The sequence below is a fragment of the Dermacentor silvarum genome, chromosome 3, assembly GCF_013339745.2.
Source record: "Dermacentor silvarum isolate Dsil-2018 chromosome 3, BIME_Dsil_1.4, whole genome shotgun sequence".
Classification (NCBI taxonomy): Eukaryota; Metazoa; Arthropoda; class Arachnida; order Ixodida; family Ixodidae; genus Dermacentor; species Dermacentor silvarum.
Window position 1 is genome coordinate 90525798 of NC_051156.1, and position 21649 is coordinate 90547446.

General features: G+C 47.1%; 1 protein-coding gene across 1 annotated transcript; it reads right to left on the minus strand.

The window, feature by feature from the left end:
* Positions 1–1421: 1421 nt before the first annotated feature.
* Positions 1422–20427, minus strand: LOC119445575 (neprilysin-1-like). Its single transcript, XM_037709846.2, has 6 exons — positions 20366–20427; positions 18838–18968; positions 18661–18726; positions 6392–6499; positions 3611–3687; positions 1422–1785 (listed from the first exon to the last, which is right to left on the minus strand). Exons 1-6 carry the CDS (start codon positions 20388–20390, stop codon positions 1686–1688), a joined length of 507 nt encoding a protein of 168 aa, XP_037565774.2. The 5' UTR covers positions 20391–20427; the 3' UTR covers positions 1422–1685.
* Positions 20428–21649: the final 1222 nt, after the last annotated feature.

Consider the following 21649-nt stretch of genomic DNA (forward strand, 5'->3'; position numbering starts at 1 on the left):
ATTTTTCTACATCTAGGCCTAGGAGAGCTCTCGTATGTAGCAGGCTAGCAAGAATAAGGTGATGTTTGATTAAAAGCATTGCATCTTGAGTCGAAAGTCCAGGACGGAAACCGATCAGGTTATGCGGAAGAACATTTCTCTTCTCTACATACTTAGTCAGTCTATTAAGTGTGACCTGCTCCATGGTTTTGCCCAGACATGATGTTAACGATATGGGTCTTAGGTTATCTAGATTGAGTTGCTTGAATGGTTTGGGAATAAGAATTGTGTTAGCAATTCTCCATTCCTTCGGATAATCACCGTTTTTCCAGAGTTCATTGAAATACTCAGTTAAATACTTTATGGAATCATCGTCCAGATTTTTCAAAAGCCTATTGGAAATGCCATCTGGACCGGCAGCGGATCTACTGTTGAGGTCGTACAGGGCTGCACGAACTTCGCTTTCTGTGAAGTCTTGATCCATAAGCTCACAGTCTTCCCCTGTATATTCAGGCTGGTCAGTACTCTCATTGCTATCCTTAAGTGGTAAATACTTAGCTGCGAGCCGATCAAGAATGGCCTCCTCCGTTGTGTCCTGACTCTCACGATGGACGAGTCGTGCTACTGCTGTTCTCCTATTAGATTTCGTGTCCTTCTCATGAAGCAAATGTCTAAGTAAGTTCCAATTTCCACCTTGTTTCATTCGACCATCTATGGAATTACAAAGCTCATCCCATTGTTGTTGCTGTAAATATCTGGAGTGTTCCTCAATCTCCCTATTCAACAATGCTATACGCTTCCTGAGTCTCCTGTTCGGCCGTTGCGTTTTCCATCATTTTAACATAGATTGTTTGGCTTCAATCAAGTGCGCCAGCCTACTGTCCAAGATTTCGATATCCTCCTCAGTAGTAATATCCTTCGTTGCCACCTTTACATCTTCCCTGAGCTGAGTGGTCCAAGTTTGGAGTGTTTTCTTTTGTCCTGTCTGTCTCAGCGCTGCGGTTGTCACTGTCTTACATGCGTAATCATGCAAACGGCAATTAAACTTCGCAGATCGATATCTGAAAGCACGGATACGCTAAAAGAATTCTGCCAAGTGGAACTCTGTAGAGACACGACTGCTTCTAACTTCACAATACAAACGTGCCTGCTTACTGCAGCCAGTCAAAAGGTAATTATTCAGTTTTTGTTAATGGCACTGCTAATAGCGATAATGATCATCTCACTTTGTGTCCCCTCACCACATAACCCTACTGTAGATGTGGTCATCACGTACATCTCAGCGCCTAATTAAAAAAAACCTGTCAACTTAACTTTGATCACCCTGTATAGCGAAACAGGCGGTGGTGTGATCCGGACCACCGTCAGTAGTACTTCGCTCTTCGAAGAAGCAGGACGGAGGTCGAGTGAGGTGCTGGACAACACTTTACAATGGCGTCAACACAGTTTAAATCCGGGATTCGGGACCTCACAGAGATGCCACGTAATGCTTGCACATTTCTCTCGCATTTACGGATAAATCACAACTTAATATGTTTCTTCAGAAAACCGAGTTTACATCTTCCACATGAACCTCAAGTTCCGCTAGAAAATGTTTATTTGAATCATCCGTCCGAAAAGCGCAGTCAAGCAAACACAGCCGGGGCAGCAACTCGCGTAAACGAAGCAGAGTCAACTGGAGCTGGTTGGCGAGGTGGCAGGTGGCGTCACCAGAAGGTGCATCGCAGTGTCCTGTTCATGGGGCTATCCTCGGAGCAGCCAAAAGCTTTGGCAAACGACGGCATGTTGCTGAACGGGAGATTCACCCTGCGACACAGTTGCGACAAACGTTTGAACGTGAATGTGTTAAGGATTTCCGCAGTTTGGTACTTTCAATGTGCCTCGTAACACAATTGATATTTTTTACCCACAGTGGGTGCACTACGCCAACGGATCCCTGTGCGCTTTTGAACTGTTTAACTTACTCGTCTTATTAGTACAAAGATAGAATAAGGAACCACGCCCGCTGACTAACAACCAAACCCTTTTGTTTCGTCCTCGGCTCAAGGTATCGCACCGATACCCGTTCACATAAACCGACGGGCCAAATTTTGAACCGTGCTTCTGAAAATTCACAAGTGCGTGTTTAGTAGCCTAATAGCGATCCAAAGGAAACAAAAAGATAGTGCAATTTAATTCAGAAGTTTTACGTGCCAAATCCAAGACATATTACAATGAGGTACACCGTAGGGGGAGACACGGGATTATTTTGTCCACTTGTGGGTCTTTAACGCCTACGTAGCTAAATCTATGTACATAAATGATTTCGAATTTCGCCCCCAACAAAATTCAGCCGCTGCTGCCGGGAGTCGAACCCGCGACCTCGTGCTCGCGCAACGCCAGAGCCACTAAGCTACTTCGGAGGTTACCTGGAAGCGAAGGGCGAACAGATGGAATATCCAGAAGCCAGCAAAATGTTATGCATGAGAAACTGAAACGCTGGTTGCCGCGCTACTCTATGTCTTCATGTACAGGGTGTCCCTGGTAAATTTAGCCAAACATTAAAGATATGCAAATGCCACGTAGCTGTAGATAACCAAGGTAATGTTGTTTGCCCTCGCTTGGAGATACTAAGATTATTTCTTGCATTCTGCCTAATTACATAATTAGTCTTAATCAATTAATTAGCTTATCAAATATCATATTTAGATGAAAAGTGTCAATGAGAAAATTGCAGAGCAACATGAGAAACTCCTTATACAGCTTTCTGTTGCTCAGTACGTGCTACATAAAAGTGCTTTTCCGAGCCTGAAAGAAGCCCGCGAATACACGCAGAATAGCCGTGCGACAGGCAGCTCGAGGCACGTTGCGTGTATTCGCGGGTTTCTTTCACGCCTGGAAAAAAAAACTTTTATGAAGCTTTATGGGGAGTTTCTGATGCTGCTCTGCAGTTTTCTTATTGACACTTTTCCTATAATTATAATATTTGAGAAGTTGAATAATTCAACAAGGATAATTATGTAATCAGGCGGAAGGCAAAAAAATAATCTCAGTACCTCTAAGCGACGGCAAAAACATTGCCTTGGTTCTGTCCAGCTATTTTTAAATCTTGGTGCATGATAGTTGGGACACCCTGTATATAGGCTTGTAGAATCTGTATACGCTGTCGCCCAGCCTGCCCTTCTACAAATTTTTTTGCATCACCTCTTTTCCTCATTTCATCGACTGCCTAAAACATCAAGGAGCATTCTAGTAAAGATTCTGAAGTCCCAGGTGCTTACTTTCTGCAGTAAGATTAAGATCCCGTTTTGTTTATTGTTGAATCATGACGTGACTCACACTTCAATTTCCAGAAATGATTAAAAGCGTTGTTCAATCGGAAGCTTAGATTTTGTTTGCGGTTATTTCTTTAAAATTTGTTAATAAACCGTAACATTTATGTGGTACTCATCTATGCTATTCTACTTATCAACTTAACACTTTGTACTAGAAGTCTGGCATGGTTCTCAAGAGCTACACTAGGCACCACGGGTACTCAAAGAGAACTGAACGCATAATCAGATGCAAATAACTGAATAGATATTATTTCGCACAAAGCGACATGGTAATCAAGTCTTCCTCATCCTAAAGAGACAAAGACAAGTGCTCTCACCTGTACTTCGCCGGACTTGTCGTACCATGGAGTATTTGCTTCCTAAGGAAGTCCTCCTTCTGCTCTTCACAGAATCCCTGCGTCCAAACGGTCAATGTAGAAAACATAGGAGCACCCGAACTTGCAGTGCTTGCTCGAATGCATTTCATGACAACGTGTGCTACTGGTAACACTTTATTCTAGTGTCGTCGTCTAAACCAGGTCACCATGAAGGACTACTGATGTGAATGCAGCCAGCAAGATGATTTAGCATTTTGGCCCATAAATTCAGCATGTGCCACCACATTTCACAAGTGCCAATTTATTCTACCTTTTCATATATGTACAGATTTATATGCTAGTCTTGGTTTCACTGAAATAAAATCCTTATTAACGCAATGATATGCGCATTTATGAAATCGTCCCATATTATAGTTGCGGAGCAGGACCATAAATGTAGAGGATAGTAAATGAATTTTTCACTGCGTCGTTCCGCACGCCGATAAATCTTCTGTCCATTTTTTGAAACTCAGTTGCCTTCAATGCCCACACGCCAATACTTCTAGGTAGTTCTCGAATGTTTCATGCTTGTAACAAGGGTGCAAAGGTGCACCTTTATTAAGGTGCAAAGTTTTGATATTACATCAACCAACGATAGGCCAATTCATCTAAATCTCATCTGCAGGGAATAATTTGCAGTGGCCTTGATATATACGGGGTGTTGTATCTTATCGCTAACATATTTTTTATACACCCGTTATATATAGCACAATTGTACTTCTTGAGTGACATTACTCTCGGAGGCAGACAATATTTGCACGAACAATACAAGTGAATATTTTAATAATTAACAAATGTTTCTAATGAACTTTCAAAGGGGCCCTGAACCATTTTTATTTAAGTGGAGAAAGGCATTTGAAGTGACATTAGGTTTTTTGGGAAATACTTTGCAGCAAAAAGTACTTCAATGCGTTCACAGAAGCGGAGTTATTGGCAATCGAACACGGCCTCCGCTGTGGTCCCGTTCCTTCTTCAATGCTTTACACTACGAAGGCTACGGCGAAGCGGGGCGTGCCCACAACGCTCCGCCTTCTAAATGTCACCGCGGCGCGCAGTCCGAATTTTATTGTGGACGTTAATGTAGACAGCACGACTTCCGTCTTTTGTGCCCTACGCCTCGCTAAACGCAAGCCGCACGCAGTTGTCCTCAGCGAGCCGCAGTGCGCTTAGCCAGTGGACATGTGGCGGCACCCCGCGGCGGCCGCGGTATCTACGCTGCATAGCCGAGCGCAGCTACCAATAGCAGCCGCGTATAGGAATCCGCCTTATTACGAAATCGCGAGGCCAGAAAAAAGTGAGAAGCAGGATTCTGTTTGAAAAGAAAGCGTTTGGGAGAAAGGTAATTTCGTGCTCCGCTTGCGAGCTCCACGCACAACGTACGACAGCCAAACTTGGCTGAGATGTTCACAGTAGCGTATGCTACCTACGGGCTATGCTATTTCACCAAGCCCGAGGGGTGGTTCAGGGTCCCTTTAAACTAATTACGTTGCGCCACATATTGCAATTTACGAATTGTAGCCGGTGAACTTCAAAATTACATCCCATTGGAACGAATTCCAGTGAGGACACCAGTTTCGAGATATGCGCTCCCAGTTCGCAAGGAAATGCATGGGTGTTCCAGCAACTTTCGAGCTTCTCTGCATAAAAAGGGCCCTTAACAAAAAGTCACTGGAACAACAATGTGCATTTACGGCAATTTTGACTGCGCTTATCTTGAAACAGGCGCTAGATTCAAAATTCGTTCCGAGTGCCTAGTAAAATTAGTAGCTTCAATTCGTGTATTGCAATATGTGCGCTAAAGTAATTAGCTGAGAAGTTAATTAGTGAATTGTTTAATCAGTCAATTATGCGTAGTGATGTCTAGTAACGTATACCTCACCGAGTATTCCAGCTCAATAAGTATAGTTATGCTAAATATCACAGGTGTAGCGAATCCTTGAAAATCCTTGAACATTAAAGTAAAACACCCGGTACGAAGTATATACATTGTTCGACGTCTATAGATGTCCCTTAATTACACAGAGTATATTGACGGCATTCGATTGGTAGACCCCTTAGGCGAAATTAAGCAAAGCGTTTGCATTGAGCGAATTTGCGATTCCAAAATATTTTCAAGGTGCATGAAGTAACCGAACTATTGCTACGAGGGGAAAAGTTGTCCACATTTCAGTTCTGCCTTTCAATTCCACACACTTAAGCGTTCATGCTAACGGCTCACGCGGACACTGGCGATTTGCGCCTAAAAATGTTACAACAAAAATGCGTGAACTCTTAAGTGGTTCGAAGGCCAAAATAAAGAAGAGTTTACAGAAGGTGCTGATTTCACTCCCGAGCGTCGAGGCGCTTTCGCCGCAACATAAACCTAGCACCTTACGTCATTATTGAGCTAGTTACTGTTTTTCTTTACCGCAGCTTTTATTTTTGGCAACAATACAGTTTTCAAGAAAACGGAACTTTAACCTAAGTTGACTGTGCATTGGCTATGAAAAGGTGAGCAACGATGTGCAGCGGCCGTTATATTTGAGCCTATTTGTTTGTGTGATTGAGCAGTTTTCAATACTGTGGCTTGGTGGCCGAAACACATTTTATGCGCAAAGCAATGTTTCTGCAGATGTAGATGTTTCTGGCAAAAGCAATGTAGATAGTACGAACCCCTTTTGCATTCACATAAATTCCTAATTTGTCTTTAAAATCCTTCGAAATGATTAAAGTAAGTTTAGCGTCAAATGTGAATTGAAGTACCATGGCATAGGAAATAAAGAAGAGCTGATCCAGAGTGAATTTTCCAAGTCCAGACATGGAGAAGCGCCGGTTGTCAATGTCCATGTCGTCGACTGTCTGACGGAAAGCCTGTGATGAAGAAAAAAAGGAACATTGCGCAGAGTCAGATTATGTCAAATAAGGTCTGATATTTTAGAATGCTTTGTTTAGATTTGAACTGAATAGCACCAGCAATCATCCTTCGTGAACAGGAAAAACAAGGCACAATTTCTGAAACCTTCCTTACTTTGTTAAGGGAGTATCTATGGAAGATAGACTACCTTACCTGATTTATTAAAGCTTGGGCCTCGTTTCTAGCGCGTATCTAACTCGTTGGTGCTTCGTATGGGCTCTGCGTTTTTTCAGCATTTCGGTGAATATTCTCACAGTGTACTTACGAATCTTGGTGCACAGGACCGTGAACCCCTCCGGAGTGAGTGGACAGTGTCCCTTTTTGATCATTTTTTGGCCGTGTTCTTCAATGGACGACTTGTGCTCCGAATCGACTGGTTTACGCCTATAGCCGCGTCTAGGCTTAGCTCGAGTGCGGCCGTGCCAGGTGGCCGTCGCGGGTAGGCCAACTGCATCATGGACTCGATGAACGCCCCTCTACCCATCGCAGGGTCAATTCAGCAATTAGAACCTCTCACGGATTCAACCATGACCTCTCATACGAATGAAATCACCCTGGAACATCGGAACGCCAACTCAACGCGGCCGGGAACGCGCCCGGTATCTGAGGTAGACGAGAAGGTGGATGCGGCCGGCTCGGCGTCCCTGACGGCGACGCCGCTCATGACGACGAGCCTGGAGGACAACATGGAGCATGAAGATGATGACACATCGGACTGGAGCCCGGTCAACTACCGCAGATACACGACGCGAAGACTCAAGGGCGAACTTCGATCGGAGCGGGTGAGTAGGCCTCACTTTTTCGTGCTCGTCAGGCCGCTTAATCAAATGTCTATAGAAGAGGTCCCAAAGTCAACCATTACACGCCTCATTGGACAAACTGCTCCTACTAGCGTTGCATCCGAACACTCGGCATTTAGGTACATACCTAAGGCCAATGCAGTTAGACTTTCCATTTGGGATCAACAGCACTTGAACAATTTGCTGGCACAGCGCGAGCTCACACTAACGCCGGGAACTTCAGGTGAGGCGCATAGGATTCCTGTTGAAATAGTGGATGCAACCCAACCTGCTGAAGTCACTAGCAAGGGGGTCGTGAAAATTCGACCGGAGCACACCGAGGAATACATCGCCAATCACATTCGCTGCGAATCCGCTAACATTCTGGGATTTCGAATCATGGGAAAGACACAGATGCTTCTGGTCACGTTTGATACGCCACATCCTCCTAGAAGGCTCTCCTTGGACTACGAAATTGTCCCAGTGTACGGGCCCTGGCATGCTTCCGGTGTCACGGGCTGGGCCACATGGCCAAGTTCTGCCCCTCGCCGGCAGTATGTCGTCACTGCGGTCGAACGCATAAGGAAGATAGCCAATGTGAAGAGACACCATTCTGCGTTGCCTGCCAGGCAGCGGGGCATATTTCTTTGGCCCCCAACTGCCCCACTAGAGCGTGTAAAGCCGCAAGCTCACCACCTCCCAAGAAATCTCCTGCTACTGAAACAGAACGTGGAGAGCAGGAACTACCGCTAGTTAATATTACAGGCACTCCTCTCAAGACATGGTCGCAGGTAATGACTTCGAACAGAGTGAAAAGTAATGGTAAGGGAGAGGATAAGACCGAACGCTTCGAGCAAGTCCAAGCAGTCTCAGCAGGCGCCTGGAGCAAGTTCCAACAACAAATGGAAAACTTAATACAGCAGAAATTAGATGCTATGCAAAAGCAGATCACATCTTGGATACAAGCCTCCCAAGGACAACACGCACAAGCAGCAATCAACCCACCACAACTCGGAAAAGCTACAAAGCCACTTGCTCCAGCACCGCCTAAGAAACCGTCTCTAATTCCACCAGAGCACACCTTGCAATCTAAAGCTACGTCACTGCCAAACACCGAAACGCAGTGTGCGTCTCAGAACTCCCCGGCTTCTCTCGAAAGGAAATCTCCCGTTACAGTGGACCGGGCAATGGACACCATCATGCAACTTCTCGAGAAATTGAACTCCCGTATGGAGGCAATTGAGCGAGCCATCGAACAACACGAACAGGTTATCATGCAGCACAAAGAGGTCAACGAGCGGGAGCTTGCCCAGCATAAGGCTACTTTAGACGAATACAACAGGAATTGGCGGCGATCCCGCAACCGCAACAGGGATTAATCATGAAAACTCCCAACAATATATGTATCCAGTGGAACTGCAGGAGCATCTCTCAGAATGTCCAAGCGTTAAGGTATCAAGTTGATCAATACAAACCCCTCATCATTCTGCTTCAGGAAACTAGGGGCCCAGTTTCAATACATAATTATCAGACCTTCACGCACACAACAATCACTCACGTTTCCGGAAGGGGCACAGACCTTGTGCCGTTGCAGAAAGGGCAGGCAGCAGTATTAGTTCACAAGTCATGTACTGCAATACTCATGGATACAACGCAGGCTAGCAATCATTACAGGGAGATCGTGGCAGTCAAGCTTGCTTTACCCGGCAAAGGCAAACAGCACTCGTTGGTGGTGGCCTCGGTCTACTACCGACCACGTAGTGGCACCACATCGCCGAACGAATACGCATGGATTCCGAAGCTGTTGCACGAGGCCAACGGCACTCAGATCATCATAGGAGGCGACTTCAATGCCAAGCATGGTATCTGGGGATATGCCACCGCCGATTCAAGAGGACGCATCCTGGCTGATGAATTAGAGTCATTACCGCTTCATATTTGCAACACCATAGGGGTACATACCCGAGCAGGGCTTCATGCGAAGCAAGCCGATACCACGCCCGATTTAAACATTGCCACCCCGAAAGTAGTAAAACGCTGGGAAACTCATCCTACCACATGGGGCAGTGATCACTACCCCATTATTTTCACCATCAATAAGAAGATTCGCAAACAACGCGAACCTATTCGCACTATCAACTGGTCCCACTTCCGAGAGGGTGTCGGAGATAAATTCGAATCCATTGAAGAATTCGCTCAGCTTATGCGCGACAACCTCAGTTCTGCCACCGAAGAAACACTTGGGGAAGAAGACGAGGGAGTAATAGACTCCAGGATGATTGCTCTCTGGAAGAAAGCTAACAAGCTCACACAGAAGTACAAGACCAATGGTAGAAGGTATCAGACTCTCCGTCGCATCAGAGGCATCTTCGAGCTTATCAGGCAGCATGGCGAAGACCTCAGTCGAGCGCAATGAGTCTCTACCTGCGAGCGACTAGGCAAGATCAACGGCATGAAACAGCTCTGGGGGATCCTTCGCAAAATGCTTGGCAAAGGCAGAGGACAATCTCCACTAGAAACCCTTACACTTCGACACGGCACCGACAAGCACGAAGAGGAAATCATAAAAACATTCTTCCCTCACGCAAGCACTACGCCGCCCACGCCCCTCGAAACGCCAAAGCTAGACTCTACGAACCCTGACCTAGATACTCCGTTTACGCTGGGAGAACTTCATGCCGCCATTAAACAGGGTAGAAGCGATTCTGCACCAGGTCATGATGGTATTACCTGGAAAATGTTGCGAAACTTGTAAGAAGAAACGGAAATGGCTCTCCTAGAAGTCATAAACAAGCAGTGGTCCGAAGGAATTGTTCCACATCACATGCGCCTGTCAATAATCAATCCGATACGAAAACCGGGGAAAGACTCTACAAAAATCGCCAATCTCCGCCCAATATCGCTTACACCAACCATATGTAAGCTCACTGAGCGGATGATACATACCAGGATAACCCACTACATCGAATATCGCAAACCAGGCTTACATCCGTCCCAAGCCGGATTTAGACCCAACATGGGAACCCACAGTACCCTCTGGCTGCTTCGGAGGGTCCTAAATAGAAATTCAAGGAGTGGGCCACCGGACTACATCCTAGCTTTCGACATGCGGAAAGCATTTGACAATGTCAAGCAAGATCAAATTCTCTCAAATCTAGCAAGAATATATCCCAGCCAACGAACAATAGACTGGATCGCAAGATTTCTTGAAGCCAGACCCATTCGACTTCGCAGCAACAGCAATGCCGTTCCAGCCACTTACTATCTTGATCGAGGAGTCCCTCAGGGTTCGATTTTGGGACCACTGCTTTTTAATGTGGCCATGCTTACTGTGGCCCGCGAACTAGAGACAAGCACTAGCGCCCGCTATACCATATATGCGGATGACATAACCATTTGGACAGAAGCACAAGACTATGGCGGGAACATTGAGCACATGACCACCGAACTTCAAGCTGCCCTTATTGCACTCGAAGACACCCTTCCTAAACTGGCACTCACTATAGCACCTGAGAAAACGCAACTTCTATGTGTCAATGGCAGACGAAGCGTGCTCCTGCCACAACAGGCAATAGTATTGACATTGGGTCAGCATGAACTCAGGGCCACCCACGGCCACGTTAAAATTCTTGGGATTCCCATCCACAGTTGCATTACGGGACAATTTTGGACGACTGAGCTCAAAAAGCAATGGCCCAGGCTCTTGCACACTATAAAGCGCGTCTCCAACAAGTTCGGCGGGGCACGGCAGGCAGCCTGCACCACCCTCATCAGATCCATCGCACTTGGCAAAATCACCTATGGAAGCACAGTCGTAACACCATCAAAAACAGCCGAAAAAAACATTCAAGTACTCTACCGACAAATCCTTCGGACAATTACAGGTCTCCCGAAGTTCACGAATATACGCAAACTGCAAGACTTAACGCCCCTGCCATCCATCGACGACATCATCAAACATGCTCAGACATCACTCAATAATCGACTGCATCTCACGACACAGGGCCAAGACACACTGCTGTGGGACACCCGACGCGTCCGCGTAGAACCGCGGAACACTGCAGCCGAAGAAACCACCCTTGCTTTTCCTACGCTTCACCCCTCCAAGATGTCTACGCCACTCGCAACAGGGGCAACTACGGCCAGACAGCGCCTCTCTCACAGACACAATCAGTGCGACGCTAACGCAATATTTACTGACGCCGCACTCGATGGCGACCGCATGGCTCTGGCCTGGTACAAACCTTCGACCGGTGAGGCCAGGCGCTATATTTGTACACTAAACTACGCGACACCTGCACAGGCAGAACTTTTGGCCATCTGGACCGCCTTACAAGACAATGCCGCGCCATCCACCATCTACACCGACTCCTTCGAAGCATTAAAGGACATTGAGGACCCCAGTGTGGAAGATATCACTGCTATACGCATCCGCCATATTCTACAGCACAAGCAGAAGAATGGCATTGATGTTAGGGTTGCCTGGACGCCGGGACACGTGGGGGCCCAGGGGGGAGGTAACGAGGTGGCCATGGTCTTGCCACCTCACAATCTGGAGTTTTGCCTTTTCGTCTCCAACCTCTCCTACATGGGTCTCCCGACCTTGGTGACCACCCCTATGCGAATTTGCAGCCGAACTCTCATTTCGAAATGGCACGAATACATCGCTTCCTCAAGTACGCTAACAGGGAGAGACTCAAACATCTCACTCCTCCTCACATGTTTAAGGACCTCGCCCTCAGCAGATCCCAGGAAATATTTATAAATAAAATACTTGCCAACACAGCTACTACCCCTGACAGAATTCACAAATGGCAGACAGTGGCTGACCAAAAAAAGGGCATTGACGCCTCTGCCCCCCCAATATGCACCTTCTGCCACTCCGTATGCGAAGCCAACTTGCAGCATCTCATTTTACACTGTCCCATGTTAAATATGTATCGAGACGACAGCAATATCTTTCAGCATTGCCACATTGAAGCTTTACAGAACGACATTCTCGAAAACCCCGATCACCTGGTAAAATTAGCCCACTTCGGCGTTGCTAGCGGCCTGGCTCGCGCGATTTAGTGGGTGTCTACCTCTCCTCGTATGCCCCTCCTCCCCCACCAGCGACCTTCGGTCCTCCCTTTTCTTAATAAAGAATTCATTCATATTAAAGCTTGCTTGATGAGTTATAAGTTATGTTATCGAGGAAAGGCAGCTCGAAGTTACCTTCGAGCTGCCTTTCCTCGCTTTTTTTTCGTAGAACCAGTGCTCCTGTGAAATTACTTTCTCCATCTCTTTCATTGTTCGAGGGCTTCTCAGCTATCACTGCCCACGTGATGCTCATCTGCGCACGCGCAGTCACTTTGCGCTGGCCGTCACGCAGTTGCTATATGCTGGCCGGCTGGCAGGCGATAAGGACACGGAGCTTGCGAGTTTTTATAATCCCCTCAATGTCTAACGCTAGCGCCACCTCCACCGCTCTCCCCCTCTATACACGATTGTTTTATTGCGATAGCGATTATATGGACACTCCAAGCGCAGTTCTGCCGTCGCCGTCGACGTAAAAATTCCTAGGGCGATAACACCGTCGCCGCGTGCCGTATGCTTTATGTGCGAGCGAAAGCGCGCGAGGGGAGCCTATGATCGCGGCTCAATCTGGCGCCCGCAAGAGCTGGAAGCTGAAACTAAACGCGCCGTTTTCGGTTGCGCGAAAGGTCGTTGGGAGATGGGACCGGGTGAGGGGGTGTGGAAGGTGGCGTTGTTCTCCGACAGAAACTGCGTATTTCGCGACCGCGCGCATGGGGAACCAACCTACGCGGCTCAATCTCTTGCGCGCAGGGAGGGAAGCGGGAAGACAGCGCGGGAGCGAAGGGGGGTGGCGTTTACTCGGGCACCAACTGCGTACCTTGCACGGCCGCACGCGGTCGCGCGCTCCTTATCTTGAAAGTGATCTGCAGGCGGCTCATACCTTTGTGCGTGCGGTGTTCTCGTCGCTCAGTTTGCGTTGAAGCGATAGACAGCACGAAGGTATCTTCGCTCGCTGCTGCTGTCGCGCTTCCTGACTCCACCGCCAGCGTTTTGACAGCTAGTGTACGTGGTCATCGAGTGTGATGTGTTCATGTTTGCCTGTGCGCGCTGACACCATGTTCGTTAATTTAGTTAGTAAGCGAATAGTTCCTTGTTTATACGGCCGATAAAACTACTATCCTTACTTTGTATAGCTGTGTACTAATTTGCTATTATAGTCGACGCTTCGCTTTTCGGGTGAAACTGCGGCTTTTTTTTTTTTTTTCGCTCAAGCACCTCCGCCTCAACGGTGGCGCCGCCAACACTGTTGCAACGTACCAGACGACCTCCGGTATTGTTGCACCTGTGGGGTGGTAACTCTCGTCGGGTGCTTGAAATATGACCGCAATTTGTTTCATTTTTCTAAAAAAATTACGTCTTTAATGTATTTTTCTACTAAGTGAAATCAAAAGTGCGTCTTCCGTTGGAATCTAGCCGAAAAATTGCGCGAATGCGCGCTTAATAGGGAGTGCGTGCACCCGTTTTCTGTAATTTGGTTGCGCTCGAGTGCTGTGTGAAATGCTTGGCGCTAGTAAAAAAAAAAAGTCGCAGTTTCGCCCGAAAGGTGAAGCATCTATTGCGATAGCAAATTAATAGAGAGCTATACGAAGCAAGGATAGTAGTTTAATGGACCGTATAAAGTTATAAACATTCACTTGCTCACTAAATAGACAAGCACGGTGTCACCCGCACAGGTAAACATGAACACATCTCGCTCGATGACCGCGAAAACTGGTTGTGAAAACGCCGGAGTGAGAAAGGGCGCCAGCAGCAGCGGGCAAATTTACCTTCGCGCTGTCGCTCGTCTCGCTTCAACGCGGACTAAACGTCGAAAGGACAACGCATGCGAGGCTACCGGCACTCGGCGCATGCACTTTGTCCCCATCGCAGATCGCTTTGAAGATGAGGCCCGCACGGGCGTGCACAGCGCTTTCGCTTTGATGATAGGGCGCCCGCGCGGCCGCACTGTGAGCTGCCGCCGATGGAGCAGAATGCACCCCCTTCTTCCTGTCCCTCTCCGTCACCTCACCTCCGTGCCTCGCACGCGTAAGAAGACCGCGGGCTTCCGGCCTGCCTTCCTCCCTCGCCGGTGCTACATTGAGCCGCGATTGCCGGCTCACCCTCGTACGCTTTCACTCGTACACGCAGCGTACGGCGCGCAACGACGATTTTATCGTCATCGGACATAATACGGAAACTCACGGCGGCGCCGACGCCAGAAATGCGCTTTTAGTGTCAACACAATTGCTATCGCAATAAAAATTCCCCTGGTAAACTCTCGTGGCAACTCCCCACTTCCAGGCACGCCTCCTCTGGTGTGGTGTTTCTTTGCGCATATTGTGCATTGTTTTGGAGGCTTTTACTCTAAAGTTGTTTGGATTAATTCTATGGGGACAATGGCGGAGATTCGGCGAGGTTGAAACGGTACGAAAGTTGAAACGGTAGCGCTACTTTTGTTGATTGAGGAACTTTTACGTTTTTACAGATGAATCTCTATACGAAGTTCAATGCACAAGCATACTTCTAACAATCACCGAACACTAGAGCTCCATTAGTGCTGATGATGACGACTGATGGCTCTGCAGTCCGAAATTGCGTTTCACGCCCATGTTGAAGAGATCTTTGCAAAAAAAATACGCTAATGTCTACATCTGGCCTCATAAATTTCTGTTGCATAAAGCTTAATCCATTATGGAACAAAAATTACCCGAAATAATCGCTGGATAGCGTTGCCAATATGAAACCACAGAAAGGAGCGGTTGCGACCAGAAACCAACTGAGTCCACAGCCGAGCTAGTTTTGGCTGTGCTCTTGTACTGCATCAAGCCCGTATGTTATATCGTCTGTTGAATCAGAAATAGGGATGGCGACATTGGCTGCTGCTTTCAGCGCTTTGCAAGAACGCATGCAGCAAAAAGTAGTGGCCGCTGCTCGAGCGACTTAATGCCAAGAACATTTAGAGGTAACGCAAGACGTTGGCTGAGGCTTTTAGTTTGACCTCGCGCAGGCCATCGGGTACGGCTTCAATTCCTTGATTAGCTGTGTCACAGGTGCATATAATGTAAATTGTACTGAGTATGCACAAGAAATTTTATACATGTACGTAATACATAAAATGTACATAATAATAATAATAAAAGAATGTTCATAGGTAACGGGAAACATGTCTGTTTTTATTCGTGAACGTTCTGCTCAACTCGGCCACCACAAGCAATCACACGACAGCGGTCCACATGCAAAAAGCACTGATGTTAGATAGAACATGCGCAGACGCTCGCTAAGTGATACATAGCTTTAACGTGCGTCACTTCCGGCCCACTACGCGAGCGTATCCGGCGTTGCTGGGTCCCTGCTGCATACCCAGCTTCTCGCGCTGCTGTATTGTTGAGCTAAAGCTTCTTCTCGCGTTGCTACCATGCCAGTCTTCACAGTTTTCGGTTGCGGCGCAAAAATAACACTGCCAAGGGATCAAACTATGCAGAGGAAATTATGTCTGCATTGTTTACCAACAGCGATAACCGAGCAGAACAAACGCAGTGTGGTCAGAATAAAGTAAATGTCTGTGGCCAGTCACAGAGCACGAATGACTCCGATTCCAGATCGCGAATGATTTCGTTTCAGATTTAAGCAATGAATTCATGGCTGGAAGCAGCACAAGAGCAGAAGAGAGAGAGAGAGAAAAAAAAAGGATACAAGTGAAGCGACAAACATGACTTGAGCGCAGTGCGAGCGCCTTGTTTGTTGTCTGGTTTTCGTCGGCCCTTGTGCTGCCCCGTATGCAGTTCAGTAATTTATTATTGCGATAGCAATTATATGGACACTCAAAAGCAGATTTCTGCCGTCGCCGTCGCCGTGAGGTTCCGTATGACGTCAATGGAGATGAAATCGTCGCCGGTAAGTGGTTCTTGAGGGAAAGGGAAAGGTTGGCGCTATCTTCTGCAGCCCTTGAGGGAGCACGGCTCAGCGCCGCCGAACGCTGTATGTGCGAGTGAAAGGGCGCGACGGACGCGCGCTTTCACGGGGAGTGAACCTACGGCGGAGAACAAACGCGCGTTCTGCGCCGTGCTCCCTTAAGGGCTGTAGAAGTAGGCGTCACTTTCCTCCTTTACAATCACCATATATGCAGAGCAAACGCGCCTTCTTCCGACGCGCGAGAGGCCGAGGGGGAGGGGCAGGGGGGGAGGGGGAGGGAAGGGAGGCGACGTTAGCTGCGGCACCAAGTGCCTATTTATATCAGAGGCTCCGGCAACAGTCACCAACGCCGCACGCATTTTGAGCGAACGCGGGCAAAACGCCGAAGGCGTCGACAATAGTTCTGCGTGTTGCCGGTGCTGCTGCATGTCCAAGTTTATACAGCTGATAAAGCTGCTATCATTACTCCGTATAGCTGTCTTCAAATTTGCTATCGCAATTGATACTTCACCTTTCAGGTGAAACTGCGACAACTTTTTTGTGGCTACTGCCAGATGGTCGTAGAATTTCCGGCACTTGTCAGCCATCATTGATGATATACGGCAGTGTGTGTATTTTCGGAAAGGAATATGTTCTCCGGATTTTGCATGAAACACAACTAGAGTTTTTTCTGTGTTTTCTGAATAAATCCATAAACACCGATATCAAATGCGACATAGCTGCACATTCTTCCTGTATTTACACAAAGAACATACATTTTTAAAACAGAACTTGTACGACATTTACGGCATTTGCACGATATTGTCTAGTGAATACATTTCTTTATGACACGTTTGTATTGAGAGAAAAGCAAGATTGCACTATTCCATATTACTGCAACCTGTTTGCCCCACAAGGGATACTTGCTCAGCTGGTTGAGCACAGTTATGGCAATACAAATCGAATCCCAAATGCTTATCAAAGAAAAGTTTAGCGTGCCGAAAGGTTCCATTACGATGAACGTCTTGCGCTGCACCCCCTTCCAAAAACAATATTCAGGTAGGCGGTTTGCAACAGAACTTCTTCAGTGCACAAGGAAACTGAAACAGGAAGTAACTCCGGAAGGAGGCTAAACCTGCCGTTGCTTTCGCGAATGCTGCGCATCATAGCTGCGCACAAGTCCACCGTTCACACCGAACACCAGTGGTCAGAAGAGCGCTAATAGTAGCGTTTCGCTTCCCTTTTAGCTATATGGGAGTGTCTATTCTTCACCTAGGAGTTCTGTGCTTACATAATTAGCGTTCGTGATGCATTGGCGATGTGGATTAGAATTTCAAATCCGAATTTTTCACTGCCTCAAATATTTTATTCTACGCTGCACGATACGTGATCGTGGCATGCTAAAACATTGTTGTCTATCCCGGTTCCGCGGAGATGCGGCGCAAGCACAGAGGGCGTAACGTACCATCCACTACGATAACGTATTAAAGTAATAGTTTTAAGGGCCCCGTTATGCCGGAAATCCCGCGTTGAGCGTGCACTGACCGTTAGCGAAAGCTTTCTACCAATCACAGATCGACGCACGATGCTCGTTCCCTCTTTCCCTACAGTACCATCAGATCGCACTCGCCTCCGCGCATCCTCGGCAGCAGCGGCGCCGGCCGTGCGAGGGAAAGCAAGAATAAGAATCAGAAAGCTCGCCTTCGTGTATAGCGTTCGCCGCAAGCATTGCCCGCTAAAGATTACGGTTGCATAAGCTGCAGTTGCCGGGAAACGTGAGAAGTAGTCAGGGACCTTTGAATGCTATCTCGTTCTATTCGTAAAGGTGAAGCTTGATTTTTTACATTGACGCAAAACCTAATATTATGCGTGTCCCGCGCGTCACCATATTACATAGACTTTGGGGGTGGAAGCATGAACAGCGACAGCATTCAAGAAATTTCAGATACAGTAGGCACCTCTTGCAACAAGCTATAAGTGGATAACAGTGATATTCCGCTGAAAAGCGGTCACTACCGAAAGCAAGGCAGTGCTACTGGTTACTGTTACTGGTGAAAATAAATGTTATCGCTGTCACATTGAGGTACCGTAGGCGCAGACGAAATTAAGAGCACTGGTCACGGCACCTTGTGAGTAAGTGTTGGACTATATAGAGTTGTGGATATGATTTTTCCTTGCACGACTTTTGTCGTACAAACAAGAGAAAGGCCGAAAATGTTTTTTCTCAAGAAAATGTCTCTGTGCACACCTGTGCGCCCGCGAATCAACATAGCCAAACATAACTTCTGTGTCTTTCGTGTGAAAACTGCGCCAGCTGGTTGCGCTCACGTTCTCTTCGCATTTGTGCCATCACAAATAGCTGCTTCTTTGACGTTGAGTGCTTACGCTCTCACCTCGAAAAGTACTTCCGGTGCTGCATTGTCGGCGACGTTCATTTCGGAGGTTCCGGACGAAGTAAGCTGAAAAAAAGGGTAGACGTGAAGGGAGAGAGACCGGTTACCGAAACATGCTCAAACCACTCCACGAGCCTCTACATGTATCAACCCATGTTCGGGTACTCGTGCTCTCACCCTGAGATGGAGCTTGCGGTCGACGATGCCCTTGTACTGTTCCATGAAGCAGGAGAGTACCTGGGCGTACCGGTAGTGCGTCTCCTCCGTCCACCACTTTCTATACGTGCTCGACACGGTGTACAAGAAGCCTGCGTGGATTTCCTTATTTAGAGTCATGGTGTAAGCGCTTGGCACCGTGAGCAAAGTTACAGCACGTCCCAATTGCTGCGGGACGAACCCCTCATACGTATACACACTGATAAAGCCTAAGTCCTCGTATTTTGCTCGTGGTACAATTTGTTACCCACACTTTACATAACGATACGGGTCAAAGCAAGCTGTATTGATGCGCACTCGGCCCATGACGCTTCCGTTCCTCCGGCTCGCTCCGGCTAATAATACATGCAGCATGCCGTGACGAAGATTGACACCAAATGGGAGGTCGCCCGCGAAGTAGTGATAAGGATACGGTAACATACGTAGACGTCCCGCAGTGAAGTTTCACGAAAAAGGCAAAACAGGGACACAATATTCTGCATACGTCCAGATGGACATCAATGACTCTTTTTGCGCGAGCTCGAGCTTATGTTACTCCGAATCTTTTTAAGACTTGAAAAATAAAAGAAGTAACTAGAGCACTGATGACTAATTCCAAATGAAGGAATCGATATCTTTTTTTTTAGTTTAAGTTTACTTGAAGTTTATTTTTGTAGCCCATGAGAAAAACTTTGAGGACGCTTAAGCTTCGCGTTTAAGAGTGGAACGCGATAGCGGCAGTGAAGCGCTGAGCTATAGCTCATACCCCCCAAAGCAAGGAAAAGTGGGTTTGTGTTTGAGTTTCCGCGTAATAGAATGATGTTTTCTCGCATATTCAAATTACAATCCCACGCTATCATGTCTGTAGGTTGTGTGTAAGTCGGACTTTATAATTTTCTGACGCATCTTACATTGAGAAATTCAATTAGTTCAGTAACGCATATATGCGCCACGCAGAGGGCCTGCGCGGTTACGGTTCGGGATGCTTTTTTTTCTGGCAGACAACGCCGCTGATGTCAGACACCAACACCGATTTTCTGCGACATGAGGTCCTGAGCGCTGTGGCGTTAAAGCAAGCATACATTTAAAGCGGTACATTACGAGGTCTCAAACTAGATTTGCACGGGGCAGCTGCTCTTTCACAATGCATACAAGTTAATGATGCAAGCAGATATTGCCTTCAATCCATAATGCTCCTAAGCACTGGTTACAAGCGTTTCTGTTATCATTCTGCGCTTGGATTTCATGACAGCGAAAACCTGTGCTGTGTCCTTTAACGAGGGCGGCAGTTCGGTGGTTTTTGCTCTTACGGTCGCCTCGTCAGACACTTGTTTGCGGTTTTCAGCGTTTCAGTTCGACAAGCAGTTTTGACCACCCACGTAGATCGGTACGAAGAAATGCCTGTCATTTCACCCTAAATTCAGATCTCGTCATGATGACGAATGTTACCAGATGCTAGAAAAACAAATTGTAGAATTGTATTACGAAGTTTCACACCATGATTCCTTACCTCGTTTGTCGATAGCGCCGAGCATGGCATGGGCAATCCTTGCACCTGGCCGGGATATGCTGAATATACTGAAGAAATTTAGATGGAAAATTCATATTTAAGTGCATGTGCCTAGTGCTTTTGCTTCTCACATATATTACTGACTTCGACAGCCACCCATGTCACTGGTTCATTCGTACAATGACCTATTTGTCGAATGCGCGTTTTTATAGAATGCAACCAACGCCAGCCTTTCGAAGCCATATAAGCCGCACGAGTCACTGACAGCGCGCCGATAAGCCACAAACGGCGCTTCGGTCGCATGTTTGTGTGTCAGCTAGTGAGTTCCAGCGGCGAAAGCTGCCTAACTTGACTCCAAGAGAAAAGTTGTTTTTACTGTGTATAAAAAGCACCGCACGTTTGTAAGCAAACAAACACAGAACCGACATGTAGGGAATACGACTGTGATAAAATTTTGTTTTTTTATGGGGCCGCTTTGAACAAACGTGTCTCCTAAGTAACTTCATATGCATGCTAATCCTTTTTTTGCAGAATGATCACGGAAGTAGAAATTGACAAATTGTTTTTTGTGTGTGTGCGTGTGCATGTGTGTGTGTGTGTGTGTGTGTGCGTGTGTGTGTGTGTGTGTGTGTGTGTGCGTGTGCGTTTGTGTGTGTGTGTGTATGCAATGAACGTGAGGGCAGCGCTCACCAGCTTCTTGACGTACGTTCTGCAAAATGACTAGCGGAAAACGAGCGCAATATGACGTCTCTTCGGCCTTTTGGCTGAAATCAAAGTGTAGCGCCCAGTGGCATCCAATTTCTGATGCCGAGGAAACTAGAAAGGTTACTGTTAGTAATTTTACATCAAAATCCGCAGCGATAAAAGTAACTTATTTCACTTATTTTAGCGAGGAGAAGAGTGCTTAACCTGTCTTATAAATTATGATGGGACCCACCCTAAAGCAGTTTGATAATACGCACACATCACCTTCCGAAAGTCGCATTTTCTCGCTCCTGGCGCCCCTGGCGCCTGTCGCCTAAACTATAACTGCACTTCACGTGTGACGTCGCACCGGCATCCAACGGGCCTGAAGACAATTGCAGGCTTGGTTACAAGCGCTCGCTTGGCTCCTTACGTTTTCACACATTCAAGATTTATTACCCTAATACAGTTTCGGCAGTCAGCAACACACGATATATGATCGCTGAACGAATGGGCCACGAAATATCACTAAGTGTTAGCCCTTCCTCTTCCGCTTACGAACTTCTGGAACTCGGGGCTGGCAAAGCGTACATAGGGGTA

Excerpts from the sequence above, each read along its gene's own strand:
- LOC119445575 (XM_037709846.2), bottom strand. The coding sequence starts at position 20,390 with ATGCTCGGCGCTATCGACAAACGAG. Across the intron at positions 18,727-18,837 it reads ACCGCAAGCTCCATCTCAGG|CTTACTTCGTCCGGAACCTC; the intron begins GTGAGAGCACGA and ends CCTTTTTTTCAG. Across the intron at positions 6,500-18,660 it reads CACCGGAAGTACTTTTCGAG|GCTTTCCGTCAGACAGTCGA; the intron begins GTGAGAGCGTAA and ends TCTTCATCACAG.